The sequence below is a fragment of the Dermacentor silvarum genome, chromosome 10 (genome assembly GCF_013339745.2).
Source record: "Dermacentor silvarum isolate Dsil-2018 chromosome 10, BIME_Dsil_1.4, whole genome shotgun sequence".
Taxonomy (NCBI): Eukaryota; Metazoa; Arthropoda; class Arachnida; order Ixodida; family Ixodidae; genus Dermacentor; species Dermacentor silvarum.
Window position 1 is genome coordinate 937,454 of NC_051163.1, and position 18,187 is coordinate 955,640.

Below are 18,187 nucleotides of genomic sequence, written 5' to 3' on the forward strand. Positions count from 1 at the left end.
GGCCATGCACAATCTTTGTCATCAATTCTCAAGACTTCCTGCGCGCCTCAGGAGACCGTGTTTTTTCAGCAAAATTGTTCTCGCTTTGTTCTTATGCCGTTGTCCCGTAACGGAATTTCAATTTTCCTTCGCCGCAGCGCGCGCAACGTGAATGCAACAACATGTCGCGGAATCGCAAAGAGGGGTTACATGTTTTCATTTTACGTAATACGCGTTATACAACTCGGTACAGTCGCACCTATAAAGTGAAATGAAAGGAAAGAAGCTTTCGTAGGCATGATTAGGCGGCTCTGTGAAACTCCACGTGCCGGCGTTAGGCCGACGTCTTGCTTACACAATTTTGACGTCGTGGACAGAACAGTGTTACAGAAAAAGAACGGCAGTGGAATCAAACGACGTGTTTCATCCGTAGCTTCTATGAAACAAGCGCTGGCCTGCTTAGGTTTGAAGGAAACTGCACGTGGAAGGCTGCAAAAAAGAAACATAGCACGCGCTTGTAGGTAAGCTTACCCGCTGGGCGCCGTCGCATTGCCAGGTAGCAGCCAGAAGCAGCAGCATCGCCGCCAGGGTAGCGTGGGTCATCGTGGACCGGACTCCCTGAGAAGAGGGAAAAAAAAAACAGAGGTCAATTCTCGAGCAGGCTACGGTGACTCTTCCCCCAATGCTCAGTGAGCATACCTAACGCACAGTCCCCGTTCAGTACTTTCTCCATATTATGCAATGCCTCGATAGGGTCATTAAGAAGGATTGCCCCAAAAGCCAGCGACAGATGTGCAGGCACAAGATATGCAGATTCTAAACCCCCCTCTTATCGCTACCGCCCCCTTCCCCGGCTTGCATGGGCCTTCTTGTTCGTTGTCACGCATTTGAGTCCAGGTCTGCCTCGTGTTTTTATCCCTTTTTGTTGTAAGAGTTATAATTTATCTTGTAGGCAGGAGGCGGTAGTCCCTGGCCCCGCAGACGTTCTCTAGAGTTGCGGTTGGCGTTGTAGGTTAGCGTATGTTGTGATTTACGGTAACGTTTGTCCCCAGAAGCCTTTTGCAATCCTACGTTTCCGATACTTGCAGCAGCGTTCGCAGAACGATTGCAAGTACGAGTATCGTTTTCCGACAGCTCTCGACGAAAAGATCTAAATGCAATGCAGTCTTATCCCGTTAGTCGTAGGCGGTTACATGACTGGTCTTGACGTAGGTTTCAAACCATAGACGGCTAGACAATTCAACTTAACTTTTCCAAGCTTGAAAAGAATGTACCTTTTTAAATACCATGTCAAAAGCAAAAGCCAACCGAATAAAGCATCCTTGGCACGTGAAAAAAAAGAAAGAATTCATGCGAATTGGAGCTGTAAGAAAAAAAAAAGAAAAAAAGATTCTCTCTAGACTTTAATGGCGTCCCATCCTCTATTCTCTGGCATCGACATTGTGCCATGATCAGAATGTTTGGAGAAATGAATGTGAGTGCGTGACCGCAATTCGTGATTTCAGGTGAAGGCTGACGCGTTCAGGATTGTGACGGACGACCCTCTGTAATAGGCGCACATCGGACCGGTAATTCCACACACCGTCGTCCTTGCTCGTGGAGAAGGCTGTAACCTGGTGTGTACCGCACTCGGGTAGCAAGCAAGCGCATCCTTCGGTCTTACGTATCAGAAAGCGCGCACAAAGATGATACGCGTATAGAACTCGGAGAAACAAAGGAAGAAACACGATGGTTATTAATTGAGTCATTTGTATACTACAGCAGTGTGTCCCTTGCATACGTTTTTCTTTTTTCTTTTCTTTTTTTCATTTTGGGTATAATCAAAGGTTATCTGTAAAGAATAGGCTGTCTATATTAAATTGCGACGTTACACGCTCAGCAGTACTTCTTATATGATGTGGATTAGGTCACGTACAGGAAATGAGAGAAATAAGTTCAAGACTTCAGGGATGAATGAATGAATGAATGAATGAATGAATGAATGAATGAATGAATGAATGAATGAATGAATGAAATGTGCAATTTGCAATCGTTTAATATGGCTCGAGGTCTTAGTGTAGAGAAAGAATGAAATGTGCGTGATACATCATGAGTAATTATGACCCCGAAGGCCAACTTCGAGGACACCGTTCCATAGTGTCACTAGAGCATTGCGTTTGTCACTAGCGAGACGGTACGCAGACAGCCTACACAGAGTGAAATTATCTTCTTTTAGGATGTAAGAACCGGTGACCGCGAATTTCAATAGTGAGCTAAGTGATGCAGACGGTGCCAGCCAATCGAGGACAAATCGAAGGAAAGGAAATTTCCTCGCATTAGAAGTTTGGCTCGTGGGCCAGTGATGGCAAACATATTGGCCCGCGCAAACCTTGTCATCGACCGTCCCCATCTGGCGTCACCTCACTCACTATGGCGCCTGTTTGGCGCCCGTTAATAAAAAACATCCTTTTATACGAAAGCTTTGTGAATTCTTGCCCTATTCGATGGGAGACGCAGCAGGTGGACAGTAAAAGCGCAGCAGATGCGGAAAGCAGTATGTACGAGGGGAGATAAGGCAACGTAAGTACAGGCGGAAACTAATCACAGCCTGTGACGACGAGTCGATGGTATTCAAGCAGAAGCAGTTGAGGGTGTTGGGAGGCGTCTGCTAAAAATTTACCAATTTTACCACTCTCAGAGCGCATGCGCGTCGGCCCTGCTGATGCAATGATGACATAATATGGTTAGGTTAAAAAAAAAAGTAAACCAAAATACCCCAGCCCAAGCCACTAGGTTTAACTGGCTTACGCCATGATGACATTAGTCCTCGCCGCTTTCCCACTGTTCCTGGGATCAAAATGGTGGAATTTTCCAGTTAACTTACAGGGGAGATGCCGGGTGCGTCGCCTCAACTCTACATTCCTATTGTAGAATCTTATTCTCTCCTACCTTTGATTTCGACAGCTAAGCAGGTTTGTCAGAGTACAAACATCCATCTTACTATAGTTGCCCCTAAGCCCGCTAAGTACCACTATAACTACCCGCATGCATTGCAGCAGCGGTGGCGTGGTGAAACTTGTCGTGAAATCGGTATATTATTGATTTATGTAATAACAGATTATCTTATTATACGTGTAGATTGTGTGGTAGGCACTTTACGTCTGAAGCCCATAGGCTTTGGAAGATGCGGGTCGAAATGTTTTCAGATTAACTTCCACCCCATGGGACTGTTGAGTGTGCACGCGCACTGTAATTTCAGCCCAACAGCCTCCGTCTCCATAGCAACGTCACCGATACTGCCAGAAATCAAGACGGTTCTCGGAGCAGAACAGCGAAACTGCTTAGCCGTCGCAACGTTAAATACTAGGAATTCATCCGGCAGTGTTCATGGTTCACCAACGATGACGACGATGATAGTGATAACAGTGCCATATCTCTGGCCACGCACTCTTCAGTGCTGCACGAAAGCACGAAAAAAACGTGACCCTCTTTCTTCCCCTCTTCCCTTCCCTTACGTATAGAGTAGCAGGCCAGATGCTTCATTTTCCAATCAATAAACTACTCTATGGCCGCTACGGATTACTATGCACACGATAGGTATCAATTATTCGTTTCGAATGTAAGCTAGATTGAGTTATTTTATCTATATTTTTGTCGAATTCATGAGTTCGTGATATTCTTGTGTGCACGGCCAATTAAACCTTGCAGGCGTGTCACTCTTTCAGGACTGTCTCCCAATGAAACTGTCGCAATCTACCGCATAGATTTCTCCTATGTTGTAGAAGACAAAGTTAATGATCTCGAGAAAAGAATATAACTATGCAAACTTGTCGCACTTTGGAAATTAAGGTTGACTAGAACATTTGAGTAATGGATATCATTTGCCACATGGCGTACTGCTGAAGGGAGAGGTATGTATCTTTATTGAAAGAAACGAAGAGTGCCACTTCACTCTTCCCAGTGCACCCACCGTAACTTTTTTCCTTCTTTTTCTGAACCCGTGAAGTTGTGGATTATTGCTTCCGCGCAAACGTTAATCTACAGCCGGCTACGGCGAGGGACCTCCAAGGAGCCGGCTGGATGTCTCTATGCATATATAGAAGCTATAGAGTACATGGAAGAGTATGTACCTTTTTGTACACCAACACGGCACGGTAGACAAAAGCGCGCAGATGGAGACAAACGGCTCACGCGCCTTCGTCGGCAGTGCGCGCCGCGCGTTCATTGAACACCACGAAGAGGCTCGGCGTAAATATGTATATACAAACGCACACATTCGCATTCGCTAGCCGTGCAATAAAAAAAAAAAGCACGGCTGCAGCTGTAGAGCGACCATCAAGAGTTCGCGGTAATCGCTCGGCGTCAATGCCGCAACGCCACCTGGAGACGACGCGCGCGCGAGGAGCGGGTACAGCAATGGCACTTCTCCGGGTCCTGCCGTTGCACAATGGTTTTGCCTTATTCGAAAAAGAACCGCGGGTCTCATTGTGTGTTCGCGCAGCGGAAAGTGAGAGGCTGTGGCCGAGGGGCTTCTTGCCCAACTTCCTCAGACGCTTCTTTCAGGCTCCGTATACCTCTCTATAGAAAGGTACCGGGAGACGGTCTCACTCGCGGCGACTCTTCTGTGTTGCCTTTGCTGTCGTTGGCGTCGTCTTCGTCGGTGCGCGACGAGAAAGAAAGAAAGACACGGGGCGTTGGTCTCATGCGGAGATGGTCGCTTGCGGCGAGAGCAAGTGGAGTCGGTGAAACACAACGCACGGAAGGAAACACCGTCAGACCCACTTTTAATTTTTCTTTTCTTTCCGCACAGTCGACACCACTTCCTTCCAAAAAGGAGACGACGTCGTTGCAAACCGCGGAAGTAAAAAAGAGTAATGTTCTGAATGTCTCCTAAACTCTAAGGGAAAACAAGAGAGGTCTTTTTTATTTCTCCCATCCATCGTTTGTGTATATTTCCGCGCTCTCGTGAAAGGGCGAAAGCGTGACGAACTCCAACGTCGGTATTCTCTCGGTCTGCGTGTGTACGCGTGCGGCAGCGCTGTATTATGTGCAGCGTATATGTTTGCTGCTTTTGCTAGGAAATGTCAAGGTAGGGCGTGCTTTCAACGAGGAAGTGCCCAGATTGACTTGAACGCCAGTGTCAGTTGTGGAGAGACAAAACGGAGCTGCTCAGATTGTCGGCGGAACGCTTTGCGTCGTCGTAATGATTTTTCCGTGTACTTTTCGTTAGAGAGGATTGAGATAGGGCAACACATATCGCTTAAATACCGGTGAGTCTCTGTTCAGGCACTATCAGTCTGGCAGTCTGGTATGGCGTGTATTCTTGGTAGTTTGGATAAGCTTTAGACTACAATGAAGGGTATGTTAAAATGGCTACAGGGATTCTATGGACCATTTTCCTAATTCGTAAGTGAAATGTGACTCTTGGGCAATGTTTCATCACGTGAACCGCGCCTACATTTCCTATGTGATAATACTGGAAGCCAACTGTGCACGTACAAGCTGCTTGCAAAAAAAAAAAAAAAAAAAAAAAAACTACGCTGTCATTATTTGGTCAAAGTTCCTGGCAGAAAGCTAGCTTTACAATTATGAAATGGGTCTATTCACTAGAAAAGTGGAAAATGAAGATTAATAAGGGCATCAAGCAAGAAGACATGGCATCCCATTATTAGCACGTTTGTAAGAAGTACTCAAGACGCTAAATTGATAAGGATTTGGTTTAAGGAATAAAGATGACTATCTCGGCCACCTACAGACGACTTACAACAAATTACCGATGACTTGAAGTTACCAAGTCGAAGGATAGGTGTGAAGGTTAAATGCATGAAACTAAAGTAATGCTCACTAGTCTGGCCAGAAAGGAAGAGTTATTCACTAATAGTTAGCCATTTGAAGCCTCTTATTAATGTCATGGTTGACGACGAAAACATCTACAAAACATTTCAGTTGCCTGTTTTCTGTGTCGAGTGAAGAAGTATGTCTGTCTAGGCGAAATTGTTACAGGAGACTCGGATTCTGAGCAAAAAATATGTTGACAAAAATAATTGGTTGGCCTTTGACAGGTGCACTCCGTAGTCTTGACCAGTGGCTTATCAATATCATTAAAATGCAAAGGAAATGATCAGTGCTCTTTGCCACTATTAAACGGCAGAACATATACTTGGATGATTACGATTAATTAAATGAAGCTCTAAGGGCCGCTTAGCGAATGATAAAATAAAGAGAAGGCTTAGAAGGAGCAGATGCTGCCAATTTCAGGGCCGTCGCGATAATTTTGTGCGCGAATATTAACGTGACTGTGTCACCGGTAACCCGAACCGCCACTTAGGATGAATTTGCTCGCTTCCAGGCACACAAAGTAACAACAGATACTGAACAGTGCACAGCGGCGTTCAAGTGATGAACAATATTGAGCATTGATTTACATAAGCCATGCCGAATATGGTCATGTAAGCATTTCGTTTGGTAGTATGGCTGAGGTTGCTAGATCAGGTGAAGGAGTACATTAGAACTCTTAACGGAGTCATTGACTGTGGACTTTTAGCTGAGCCTGTGTCTTTTTTATTTATCTCTCTCACGAAGCCTCACCTTTCGGTATGACGGACCTGTACGTTATTCCGCGTGTGTAACCTTTCAGTCTGCTTTCATATCTTTATTTAGCTTTGTAAGTCTCTCTGTCTTATCTCTTCTGGCGGGATATTAATACGTGTAACTTAGCGCTTTATCAGCATTTAAGTATACGCTCATTACTCCTACTTCGCTACAGCGATTCGGCGACGCGGAGTTCGGTTATGTTGAGCATGAATAAACTGCGACAAAATGCGCCGCTCGAACGACGAATGCATCTTTGAAATGTTGCCAGCGCACGGAAATAAATGCGTCGACGAACACAGGCATGAACATTGTAACCGTTGTGTGCGCGGCCGCGTGTACTTTTATTACGCACGTGGCAGGAAGTTCTCCTTAGCACGTTCTGTGAAACTTCGTGCACTTTACTGTCACAGTGCTGAGCGGATAAAGCGCATTTATGAATACGGAATGATGCCGCCAAGTTGGCATATCGACATTACATTGAACCAGAAGGTGTTGTTGTTAATTAAGAAATGCGTAGCTAAACATTGTAAAAGCAAGAATGGTCAGGATAAACCGTCATGACTTTCATTGAACGCGAGCTAACATAATACAGCGTTTTTAGGCTGGCTGGTGCTTCTTGTTCTGTCCTCTCTATGTGCTGTACGTTTGCTTATGATGGTACCACTTATGCGTTGCGTTCTGCCACCTCGTTTCTCCCATCATCATCCCCCATTGCGACACTCTTTCTTCCCCTCTTCCCTTTCCCTTACGTAGAGTAGCTAGGCCACATACTTCATTTTCCGGCCGACCTCTCTGCATTTTCCAATCAATATACTTCTTCTTTTTCTGCGTCCCGTGTCGCACGGTTCGAAACCTACTGTTTAACAAGATACAAAACGCTTATTCAGAATAGGGCTCGACACAGGCTTGTTGTGTCAACGAATTCATCAAGCTCTGTCACAGTCTTGACGCAACGTTAGGCAACGCCTTTTGCCATGGTCGTTGTTGACAGCTTTTATTATAAATTAATGACAAATAGACCCTCTCTACTCAGCATCAGCAGTAATTAGGACATAGCGATGAAATCCCACGAACTTTTTCAGAATGAGAAACTCTCGGAATGAACTTTCTCTTATGGAGGCGACTGCTCTTGTAAACGAAACCCGTTGGCGACACGGCGCAGGGCTTAGGTTGGAAATATGCAGAATATTGCTTTACGTTTTAAACGGTTCTTACAGTTGCCGTTTTTGGCCGCTGGCCGAGGAAGGCTAAATAAACATTTCTACTATTAGAGCGCCTAACGCCCTGCCCCCAGTCGGTGCTCGAAGACGTGGCTCATAAACGCGTGCCGCTCGCTCATATATGCGTACCTGTATTTAGACCGCTTCGCTCTTCGAGACGGCCATTTAACGCTCTTTAGGGCCGCTAATGCACGCGCACTCAGAAACGAATCGGACGCAGCTCGGGAAAGTCGAGGGGGGTGAGTTGGAAAGCGAAGAGGGGAGAGAGGGCAGCGAGGTTCAGTGGGGCGGCCGATCGTTTCAAGATCGTTGAGAGATGCTCTCCTCTTCGGCGCCTTTTACGCGACCCGAATGCGGAAGGAGTGTAGCCGAGTCGGCCGGCCAGAAAGACGAACGGGTCACTTTCCTCGCGCGCTCGAATGTCTCGCGAGAACGGTGCAGCACGTGTTTAATCTGAAACTGTAGTGCGGGCACGCTAAAACACGGTAACGCATAACAGAAGCACGCATTAATTGCCACAATTTTGTGCGTATATTAACAGAAGTAGGATTTTAATAAATTTGCCATGTCTCTAGAAATACAGAATATATCGGGGCCTAGTTAATGGCTGAAATGTTACAGTTTACTTGTGGCATATTTATTTACCTTTAGTTTACGTATACGCCAGAAGTGAAACGTTATTCTTAATGCGAAGCGGTATAAACGTGAAAAGACGTAGAACGCTTATCTTTTGAAGCTATAGCGCAGGCGAACAAGCGTGCATACTTTGATGTACTCACTAGGCCGCTTGCAGATGTGTACTGCTTTCACTTAACCTTTAGTTGTCACTAATAGTTAACGTATAATAGTTTTGCCGCACGCTGGGCACTCACGATGCATTCATATCGGAGTATCCTTTGTTGGTGTTGTGCAATTTTTCGCGCTCTTGTGCGGTGCTTTCTAAATTCAAATAGCGGCACAGTGATTTTTTGTGTGTTTATTGTTTGTCGTGTCTAATGATTACATCAACCAAATCGAGAGAAATATAGAGAGGAAAGGCAGAGAGGTTAACTAGATGAAAGGTTCCTGTTTACTACTCCGCACTAGGGTGGAGGGAAGGGGGGTGGAAAAAGGGACTGAGAGAAAGAGAGAGCGATACAGAGAATGAAAAAAAGTAACGGCTACCAAAGTACGTGCTCTAATTTCCTCGGGCGGGAAAGTTCTCGAACGTGAGCCTTAGGTTATTGCAATATGCAGTATATGAGAGTATATGAGAGTATATGCCGAAGCATAGCGTTTCCTTTCTTAGGGTTGGTTTGCGCACGTGGGCCCATATATCGTTTTGGCTAGGAAACTTGCAGACTATAGGTTACACATTTGAGCACAGACGGATCACAGAATGCGGTAAGCAACGACTTCACACCATGCTAAAAGAACAGAGCGCCTTTACACATCGGTGAAACAAAAAGCGGCACTACTTTCTCCGGCGCACTTTATGCACTGTCTTCTGCGCACTTTCTGTGGCTTTCCAAGCAGTGCACGGATTTAAGCGCCATTACGCGTAGTGCTGCAGCCGGCCGGCGCGCTTCCCCGCTGCCCCCAAACTGGACTTCGCGCCTTCGTAGATTTCCTGATGAGCGATGCGCGGGGAGGCCGTATAGGTTGGCCGGTCAGCAGGTATTGCACTTTTCTCGACTTTCCTAACTTCAAAAAAAAGAAAAAAAAGCAAAGCAAATCACAACAGGGGCAGCAGTGGGAGCGACGGCTGGGAAAAATAAAATAAAGGAGTGCGAATAGCGCTGCTGCTTATGTGGCTTCGCGGTCCCAAGGCCACAGGTAAGAGGTGTCCCTTCGCGACGGTCCAGTTTTGCAGGATTGCGCGACGCGAGAACGCTGATCGGTGCTTGTATAGCGGCGTCACCTTGTAGGGCCGAGGTCACGTGCCTCTGCGCGCTCGTGCCTGTGCGTGCCTTGCGTGCGGTCCAGATATCGGATGTCTCGGCGGTGGGAAGAAGCGCGCATGTATATATTTGGCTCGGACAGGTTCGCTCGTTATTGGTGCTGCAAGAAAAAAAATGGAAGCTCAAGGGTGTACATAGGAGAGATCCCTGTCCAGATGGTTTCCTGACTACATGTATCTGATCTCCTGCCTCGGACAAACTGCTTTTTAAGACCACGTAAAAAAAAAAAAAAGTATAGGAGAAAAGGCTGGAGGTTAATTTGGAAGCAAGAGATGTCCTCACTTTTGACCAGACTCCTCTTTGGCTGTACGACAGGCGTACTTAGGGATTCCTACGAAGCAATAAAATCAGTACGACAGTATACTGCCAGAATGCGCACGAAGCGGGATGCGTTTCGATATCGCCTGCCTCGATTCTGAGGACATTGCATAAAAACAGAAGCAGCGTTTGCGCACCGAAGATGTTTCCTTGGAGGTGATTTCGAAATCGGGTCGCTGGCGAGGTGCATTTTGTTCGCGGGTAAAAAAAAAAAAAAAAAAAAAAAATGGAGCTCGGTGGGGAGCACATGTTATGCAAACCGAGTTCGGCTCTGACATCAAGGCCGCCAAGAATGGAATCCTCGCTCAGTTCCATTAAAGTGCGTGGACGATCACGTTCTTCCGTTCTTTTTGGCATTCCTCGTGACAGAATAAGGAATTACGCAGAACTTGAGTAAACCACATGAAAAGCGAAGGTCACGCAACGTAATGAGGGGAACTTGAGTCATTGACTCATCAAACCGACCTGCCATGGTGGTTCAGTGGTTAGGGCATTCAGCACTGAGTACGAGGTCCAGGGCTCGATTCCCGACCGCGAAAACCGCATACCAATGAGCGCGGATTGCAAGAACTTTCATGCACTTAGAGTGTGATGAGCATCATAGAACATCTGCGAGTCTAAATTAATCCGGATCCTTCCAGTACGACCGTTTCTTATACCCCAGTGTTGCTATAGGACGTTAGACCCGATAATTTCATTTTATTTGAGTGATTAAACCTGCTCAATGCGTCGCCTGCGTAGTCTTAAAGAAATGCTCTGGAAAGACACCATTATATCCATGCTTTATGGTACCGTTTGGTTCATAAGCGTCAATTACGAAGGGGGAGGTGGGGGCAGGGATGCTCCCCCACTCAAGTATGCAGTGGTCAAGTGTGCAGGGGTTGCATATTTGCTATGGCACCAGTGGTGCGTTGATACATCACCCGTAGGTCAAAGCGCTGTACAAGCACGGAAATGTATAGTTGTATGACAGAAGGGTAACGATGTCAGGCAGTTGAAGAGCGAACGAACGAGCTGCGCCGCTTCAGAAGTTCGCACCTTTTATACGTACAACTCTAGATTTTGCTGTTTGTCGAAGTAAAAGATATATCAGTTCACCAAATCTCACCAGGACAATGGACAGCGGTGGCTGTATCAGCCAATCAGTGGAAGATGGTAACAGCCTTTAATAGGAACAAGGAGGTTCTCAGGCGGAGCAATAGCCGGAGATTTGGAAGGCTATATAAGCCAATTATTCAATTAGAATGAAATAAGCCCGCCCTTCATATATAAGCACCACGACGGAAGCACAAACTGTCTATATTGCGCCATCATCGCCAACACCAAGATGGCATATAGCCCATACAAAGCCTATAAACAATTTCTCCGTTTCTTGTCAAACGATCGATTTGACTTCTAGCTTGGTCGTTGTAGACTTGTTACAGAGTGTATTCCCAAATATACGCTACCTACCCGAACTAAGCAGCAGCGAAGACACGGGCGCATCGTCTAAGCATCATTTTGAAGGCTGAGCGTTGCGATCTTCCTTACGATTGTCGGCCAAGCTTTCCTCGAACGGAGCGCGTACCGGTCCTTGCGCTTACGTCCGCCAACTCCGCATCCCGGCGCGTCACGCAAGAGTCTATGGAAACTGCTGCCTGTCTTCCCCGTGGCACGTACCTTCTCACACGAAAAAGGAGCTCACGCATGCGGAAGGAGGGGAAGTTCGCGTGAGAAAGAATTTCATGTACCGCACCAGCTCTAGCCGCTATCCTGACCTCGCTAGCCTGGCCTCGACTTCCTCTGGAACTATATACCCCTGTGAAATGGGAAGAATTGCTGTCACTGTGACAGGAGCGGCGTGAAATAACGAAAACAAAAGCCCCCGAAGACGATACGGAGTTCACGACGCTGCCAACTTTCAAGTTCGGCTCCTCAAGTCCTGCTGTGGCTCTGCGACGATCATTCCTGAAGCGGTGACACAGAACTATAGTCGGCGACGACCTAAGAACGCAGTGGCAAACGCGCCGCTATCGAACACAGAGAATTTGTATTAATGCGCCATCTAATTACATTCGCTCATTTTCATGACGTCACCACGGAGTCGAACCGAATTCATTCAATGTCGCCGTCTTTCGGGAGTATATGTTCTGGAGCGCGGAGGCACATAGAATAGGAGCTGAGCAGTTATGTTCATGAGATCGAATTCAATTCTCAGCGTTGTAACCGAGCGTAAATGTCAATGATAGACGAAAATTGCACTAACTGAACAAGTAAAGTGGTGGTTGGGTTAATCAAGGGATAAAGCTCTGGAACACTCACTTGTTGAAAACGTGCAACCGGATTCACGGGTTTAGCAGGCGCGTGCGTACGTCTACGTGCGCACGTGCCAATTCAAGGTGTATCAGTGTAGAAATTTGGGCTTGTTGGTGTAACATTTTGCAGTTTTTTCGTGTAGCACAAATAGCACAAGGACGTAGAATAACAGAGACTAGCGCCTTGTGTGTTTCTCTGTTCTTCTTCTACGTCCTTGTGCTATTTGCGCTACAAGAGAAAACTGCAGCATAGGCACTGCAGTGCTAAAGGTAATACAGACAAATTGAGACGAAGCTGAACACCGCAGCGTTTTTGTGGTGCAGGGTGGGACTGTGATATTCCGTACCGTCTGCGTTTTTCACCCTTTTAGTTTTACTATTTCACTGGGGTCATTTTCCGGTGCTTGCATAGATCTCTGCAACAATTTTATGCTGCCCACTATACAATCTAAAACAAAAACGAGTGAGCTCCCTTCAATTCATCAATCAATCATCTGATCAATCAATCAATGTTTATTAACAAAGAATATGTTGCAGAGAAGGCGGAGGATAAAGTTGTGCTAAGAGCTTGAGGCATCCCGACCTCATCAAGCATGGCCTCCGACATTTCGTGAGAAGAGTCGCTTGTTTCGTATGCTACCGCATTCTGAAGATTTAATGTTTTTTGTTTTGTTTACGCTGCGATAAAGCGCTTGCAGCATGTGTGTAACGTGTACACAAAGAACAAATGATACTCCGTGGGAAGAATGAACTTTTCACGTAGGGAAGAGTGAAAATGGAGTTGTATATGAGCGATACGAAAAGAAGTTGTTCTCGCCACACCCACAAACTTTGCGAAGGGACCGTGCATTCTATAATTAAACATGCGGTTTTGACTGAAGAGCAGCAGTAAATGAATGCGCCAGCTCTTCTTCCTCGTTTTCTCACTTTCTCGCTTTCCTTCTTTAGAAAAGAATTTAAAAAAATATATACGTTGGGGTGCAGTGAACGCTCCAGCGTATTTGCCTTTCGCGAAAAACCAAACCACCATAGATTTTAGCTGATATTTGTGAATCCGTCCACAACAAAGCGTTCAGGCGATAGATTTCACGTCGGCACAAACCGCGCGCACAAATCTAAACGAGAAAGAGGAGATCATGTGTGCTCATATTTAACAAGAAAGTAAACATGTTTAAAGAATTAATGCAATGGTCGAATCTACATCGCAGCTGCTACAGTGGCTTCCGTGCCGTAATGCTTAACCGTACCGTATAATTTTTCTCCGTGATTCAGATTTGATTGCGGTTGTTACCCGAGTAAGAGCAGGGTAGCGCGATATCTTTCTCAGCATCGCATTATGCGCGCCATATAAGTGAAAGCGCAAAACCTAAGCTCTTCCGACTAGCTGGCGACGACGAAGCTTTATTCCGTCCCATACGTCGAGGCGAGCCTGGGTCTTTCTTGACGTGTCCCCGATTATTTTCCGGCGAGATAACGACAGCGTGCTCGGCTGCACGAGGTCACGTGTACCATGAGTAATACGCGTACTGCAGAGACGTGAGTAACTAGGAGCCGCTCCAGTGCGCGAGTGGCATAGAGTATACGTTGCACAACTGCAGCTATATAGTACAGAACGCTTTCACTTTCTTTTCTTGCTTTCGGGGGCCCGTAACTTCACTTGGCAAACTTATTTCGTTTTGCATTTCTAGGCCGTTTAACCAGTGGCTGACGTCACATTCGGCGCGGATCCTTTGTTCCGGCAGAGGCACGCCTTCGGTGTGTACACGCATGCGCAAGGAATGGCAATCAGTGGGAACGTGGGTAATCACTCGATCGAAAGCAGACAGTGCAGCAGAGGCAGTGGAAATAGGCACAAGTTCAAAAACAATAGCAAAAAGAAGCATTGAATAGAAGAAAAAAAAACCGCTTAATTCAGGTCATTCATATAGCGTGTCCAAGGCACGGACCACGGGTAGCACGTATACGCACAGGCACTATTGCGTACTCCCTGCGTGACTACAGGCATTGCAGCAAAAAGCCTTTCTGGCCTGACTCTGTTGTCTTCTGTTTTCTTGTTTCTTTTTGTCGCTGCGTTCTGTATGCTCCCTTCGTAAGGCCGCATTTACATAATCGCCTCCTTCTTTGACTGTTTACCTTTGCTACCGGTGTTCATTGGCACGAAGCTGCGACGACGGCCAGCGGAACGGTCGCCAGAAAAGACAGGAAGGCAAGTTATTTTTTATCACCGGTTTGGCCACGGTTTGCTTGTGGTGCGCACGGTTCCGACACAACAAAGAACGGGAGAAATAAACAGTCTTACCCGCCGCTCGATGGCGTTCTGCTGATGAACGCGAGGACGCGGGCTCGATTGCCGGCAGCGGCGGGCGCGCTTCGATGGGACGCGAAAGGCAATAACGCTCGTGTACTTAAATTTAGGCAGGCTATAACAAAATTGGGTTTGTACGAACTCGAACTAAACGGAACACGTAGGAACCACTCGAAGGAAACAAAATATGTGCGCACTGTTTAATGGCGATTAATAAAGCCGTTATCTACGAGGAAATTCGTAAGGGCAGTCCGAGCACGTATCTGCTTAGCGGGACGTGACCAGGATCCGAGTGTCCTTATGGATCAAGCTCGTCCGTCTAGAGGTTAAGCCTCTCGCTTAGATGGCATTGATGTTCACGAGAGTTCTCGATGCAAGCATCTGTGGTGCCGCGATGGAAATAAGCAATGGCAATTTAATCAGTCGGTCGGTGCGTAAGTCGGTTTAGCTGCGTTTCTATGTCGCAGATGCACACTTCGTGAAGGCACGGCAGCTCCGAAAGCGCCTTGACACACCCGCGCGTTGCAAATTTAGAGAATGACACTATCTTTACGTTGTGGGACACCGTTTAAGTCGACTCGCGCAACGCCAAGCCTGCAGGTTAAGCATCCGAGGCAACGTGTGTTTAAGCCTCGCCCATGGCGGCTATCTCGGGGGCTGACGCGATGTTTGCCTGGCACTGCTCGCTGCTTTCTAAAGGCCGAAATAACTGTTGGGCGAAGCGACGTGAGGCACAGTGTGATGCGACGACGATTCTGGCGTAAGTCTTGTTCAGCTAAAGCTTGCGTCGCGTTTCCTGGCCCCAAGGAGCGTCAAGCGTGCTTCGCTCAAGGCTAACGGCCGGAGACGGGCTCCACTGCGTCTCCGAGTGTTGGCAAAGAAACGGCGTGTCTCTCATGTATGTCGGCTTCTGTCCAAAAGAGGATTAGAGGAAGGAAGGAAGGAAGGAAGGGGCGGGTAGGGGGGGCATGCGACACACGCTGGCGGCATTTTTTTTTTTTTTTTTTCTTGTTTCTGTCGGAATCCTGCTATTCTGGAAGCGCTAAGCCAACGTATCCCCGCCAGGAAACGTTACGTCCGCGCTTAGATCAAGCGTCTCGCTATCCTGCGGTCTGGTACTGGTGGTTTACAACGTCTCCAGCTTCCATTCTAAATGCCTCGCGCCATCGCGCATGGATGTGCGCACTGTTCACGCTGTGGACGTAACCCTTGTGACGCATTTAGTAGTTATCCAAACAAAGAATATGGAGTCTTCTTCACAGAAATATGGAGACGAAGTGGTCAACGGCTTTCGAACAAAGAATATCTTTGAAGACTACGTTACGACATACGGGCTTGTCTTCGTCGGGGTGAAGACAAGCCCCTTGTCGAAACATTGTCTCCAAAGTCATCGTTTGTTCGACCACTGCTGATATAATAGCGTCTCGCACAGTGCTTGCAGTATAAATGGTGTACCCTGTGTAGAGATCACGTACAGAGCACAGATACCGTGCGCAGTGCACAAACAAGTATGGAAGCTTCCTTCTTTTTGTAATGCCTTCTGACATCTTGATTCGTTTGAACTGTTTGTTTTGGGCTATACAAGGCCCTTGCGCCAATAAAATCCATAAATCGTCTGCTTATTCAGACATTAAATGATTTTAAAGCATTTGACTATAGTATCGTTTGTGTCAACCATCCTACGTTTAAATACGCCTCTGTGCTATCATTCGTACTCATGCAGGTTATGCAAAACAAGAAAAGAAAGTATGTACAGCCTGGACAAAAGCCATGGTGGCTTCTGCGATCATCGGCTTAGAAGGCAGTGAAGGCACCTTTGTGCTTTCTGAGAACGTCTGGTTTGTACGAGCGCCTTTGACTCTGCATGTATAACTGTCCGTGCTCGTCTCTATACCCCCCTCTCTCATCTCTCTCTTATTTCTCTTCCCCTTCAACCTTCCGCCAGCGTAGGGTATCCAAGCGGACTCTTGACTGGTTAAAATCCATGCCTTCCTTATATCCCTTTCTCTCTCTCCTACGGTGGTATAGCTCACAACCACTCCATCCTCCAACATTCCAAAAGTGTATGGCGGCAACGCCTTCACAAGGTATCATTATATGAATAGCGAAGCAGGTTCCTAAAAACTGAATGTCGGCGTCAAATTTAAAGCAAGGGCTTGGGTGTACGTGCACAAGATGACCTTTGCGAGAGCGATGAAATGAGATAGTTGGTGTACGTTCATTGTTATTCAGTTATGCACATCACAGACTAACGGGGACAAGATGGACACTGACTTGGAACGAAGAGGCATTGCGCATCTTCGTGTCATTTTGGTCTTCCTTCCCAGACAGTGTTCATCTTGTCCCCGTTAGTGTGTGCTGTACATAGCTCAAAAACAATGAACAGGAGTATATACTGTGGAGTAAGTCTAAGAAATCGACAAGGTAGAACGCTGTTGTAATAGAACGCAATTACCCCACAGATTCCAGTAAGAACGTTCGACCACGTGGTTATCGATATCGGTACCAGCATCTTGTGATAAGTGGCAACATCCTATATATCTGCGGGCACGCCGTGAGAGTTGAATCTGACTAATTATTAAAGCTTGCTTTCATCGTATAATCAGAGTTTCCTCGTTTGAATGACAGTTCCAGCTATGTGTCTGAATTTTCTAACTTTCTTTAACATTGGAATTTACAGGACTGCTAAATCGACCCGCAAGATCTGCATTGCTTACTGAAAATCAGGAGATGCCATGGAAAGTCCTTGCAAGCCGTTTTGCATTGCTGCCCAAGTTGAAAATTCTGACGAACTTCACGGCTTTGGCATTATATTCGCATCTGCACATTTGAAACCCAACTCCGAGGCTAAATAAATGCAGTCGTCTTTCATTCTAGATACAGCATTGTTCATGAAGTTTAGAAAATACATCGATTCTGAATTGGAGCCCCTTGAAGAGTTGCGCCCGTGTATACGTGTACTGTAATGGCAAGCCATGCGAGATAGGCTACCTTGAAATAAGCTCGTCATACATACGCCTTGATCCGGCGCAATTGCTTTTTGTAATTCCTTGTAAGCCATTGGCCAACGCCTGCTTATGGTGGTACTTATGCAGTTTGGATATCTGCGGAAAGGGCATAAGCTTGAATCCGGATCCTGCGCGGTAATTGGGTTTGACGGCTTCTCCTCATATAACTCTTCTTATCTTGCCAGGTTTCACCATGAGGGAGAGTTGCTAACGAGCTTGTCCTGATTGAGAACAAGCCACAGGGAAGGTGACGAAATCTTTCTTTTTGTTTCTCAGGCCCCCTTTCCGTATCAACGTCCCGCTTAGGAGCAGTGTCTAATTAAACGAGGGTCAAGGTTATCCTTTGTGTTTTTCTCTATGGGAACGAACGGCTGCGAGTCGATCGGTGGAGCCGATTATCGACTGGCGCGTGCTTTCCCACCGGTGTTCTCTGATACCAGCAGGCTCTAGCCGAACACAGTGATGACGACGACTTCTTGACAAGAGCGTCAACGTTGACGGCAAGCTGACGTCCCTGAACGGAGACCGGCTGACCCGGCAGTAAACCTAA

General features: G+C 46.7%; 1 protein-coding gene across 2 annotated transcripts in view; it reads right to left on the bottom strand.

The window, feature by feature from the left end:
- LOC119431168 (A disintegrin and metalloproteinase with thrombospondin motifs 16) overlaps positions 1 to 18,187 on the bottom strand; it is a 223,806-nt gene that overhangs the window by 82,008 nt on the left and 123,611 nt on the right. For both annotated transcript variants that reach the window (XM_037698638.2, XM_037698637.2), the window contains exon 2: positions 511 to 597. In XM_037698638.2, coding sequence (XP_037554566.1) covers positions 511 to 582 — 72 coding nt within the window. In that variant the 5' untranslated portion in view covers positions 583 to 597. The remainder of the gene's footprint in view (positions 1 to 510; positions 598 to 18,187) is intronic.